Genomic DNA, 949 nt, shown 5'->3' on the forward strand with positions numbered 1-949 from the left:
GGGCTCTGCATTTCAAATTTAATTATAATCCAGTGGAGCCCGGGAGCTGGGATGATTTCAAGGCTCTCTTTAGTGTTTGCAGGTAGGAGATAAAACGCTGCTTGTCACATCCTCACCTCTGTTTTGTGCTCAATCTCCCCCCCCCAGTGAAAGACTATCTGCCGTCCCCCAAGCTGACCCACAAGAGAGCGTTCAGCGACGATGTCTCGCAGGTCAGCCCGGTCCTGGAGCCCAAAGCAGCCCAAAGCCTGACGCCAAAGAACGACCCCGTGTCCCGTTCTTCCCTCTGCATCAACGGGAGCCACGTTTACAGCGACGAGCCGGCCCCGAAGAGCCCCGCGCTGGTCCCGCCCGGCTCTGCCCCGCTGCCCGTGCCCGCCGTGCCCAGGAGGCAGGACGAGGGGTTCGGCTTCACCCCGCTCCACCCCGACCCCCACGAGGCGCCCTGGGGGCTCGGCGGCTTCGAGAGGCCTCAGCAGAGGGACGAGCCGAGGTTCATCCCGTCTCCTCCCAGCTTAGCCCTGCAGGAAGAGCTCAAGGTCTCCACCAAGGCCGTCACCCTCAGCAACCACCTGGGCAGGGCCAGGATGGAGGAGAGCAGCCGCCTGGAGAACAAGCCCGGCCAAGCCGTGGCACCCGCGGGCTTCTCCTCGGACAAACAGCCCGAGGAGGCGAGGAAGGAAGAGAAGAAACCGAAAGGTGGCTTCTTCCACCACGGGGGCAACCGGAGCGAGGCGGGGAGCAAAGGCCAGGGGGAGAAAGCGGGAGCCTCCGTCCAGGCCGCGGCGGCGGGAGACGAGAGGAGTAAGAGCAGCGGCTGGTTTGGTTCAAAGGAGCCCAAAGATTCCCCTCAGAAACCCAGGTCAGTGGAAGGGGGGGGGTGTGGAGATATCCAGGCTGTTGATTCCTGCCCCAAATTCCCGTCTTCAGAGGCTGGGAAATGCTCCCG

At 63.1% G+C, this 949-nt stretch overlaps 1 protein-coding gene across 1 annotated transcript; it reads left to right on the plus strand.

Moving 5' to 3' along the window:
• Window positions 1–147: 147 nt before the first annotated feature.
• On the plus strand, window positions 148–880 carry LOC113962462 (rab11 family-interacting protein 5-like; the record flags this gene model as incomplete). The annotated part of the gene is made up of 1 exon (XM_027673214.1): window positions 148–880. A coding segment is annotated over one exon (733 nt), but the record flags the coding sequence as incomplete, so codon positions are not given.
• Between the last annotated feature and the right edge of the window lie 69 nt (window positions 881–949).

The sequence above is a fragment of the Neopelma chrysocephalum genome, unplaced genomic scaffold (genome assembly GCF_003984885.1).
Source record: "Neopelma chrysocephalum unplaced genomic scaffold, ASM398488v2 Primary Assembly neopelma1_180329, whole genome shotgun sequence".
Classification (NCBI taxonomy): Eukaryota; Metazoa; Chordata; class Aves; order Passeriformes; family Pipridae; genus Neopelma; species Neopelma chrysocephalum.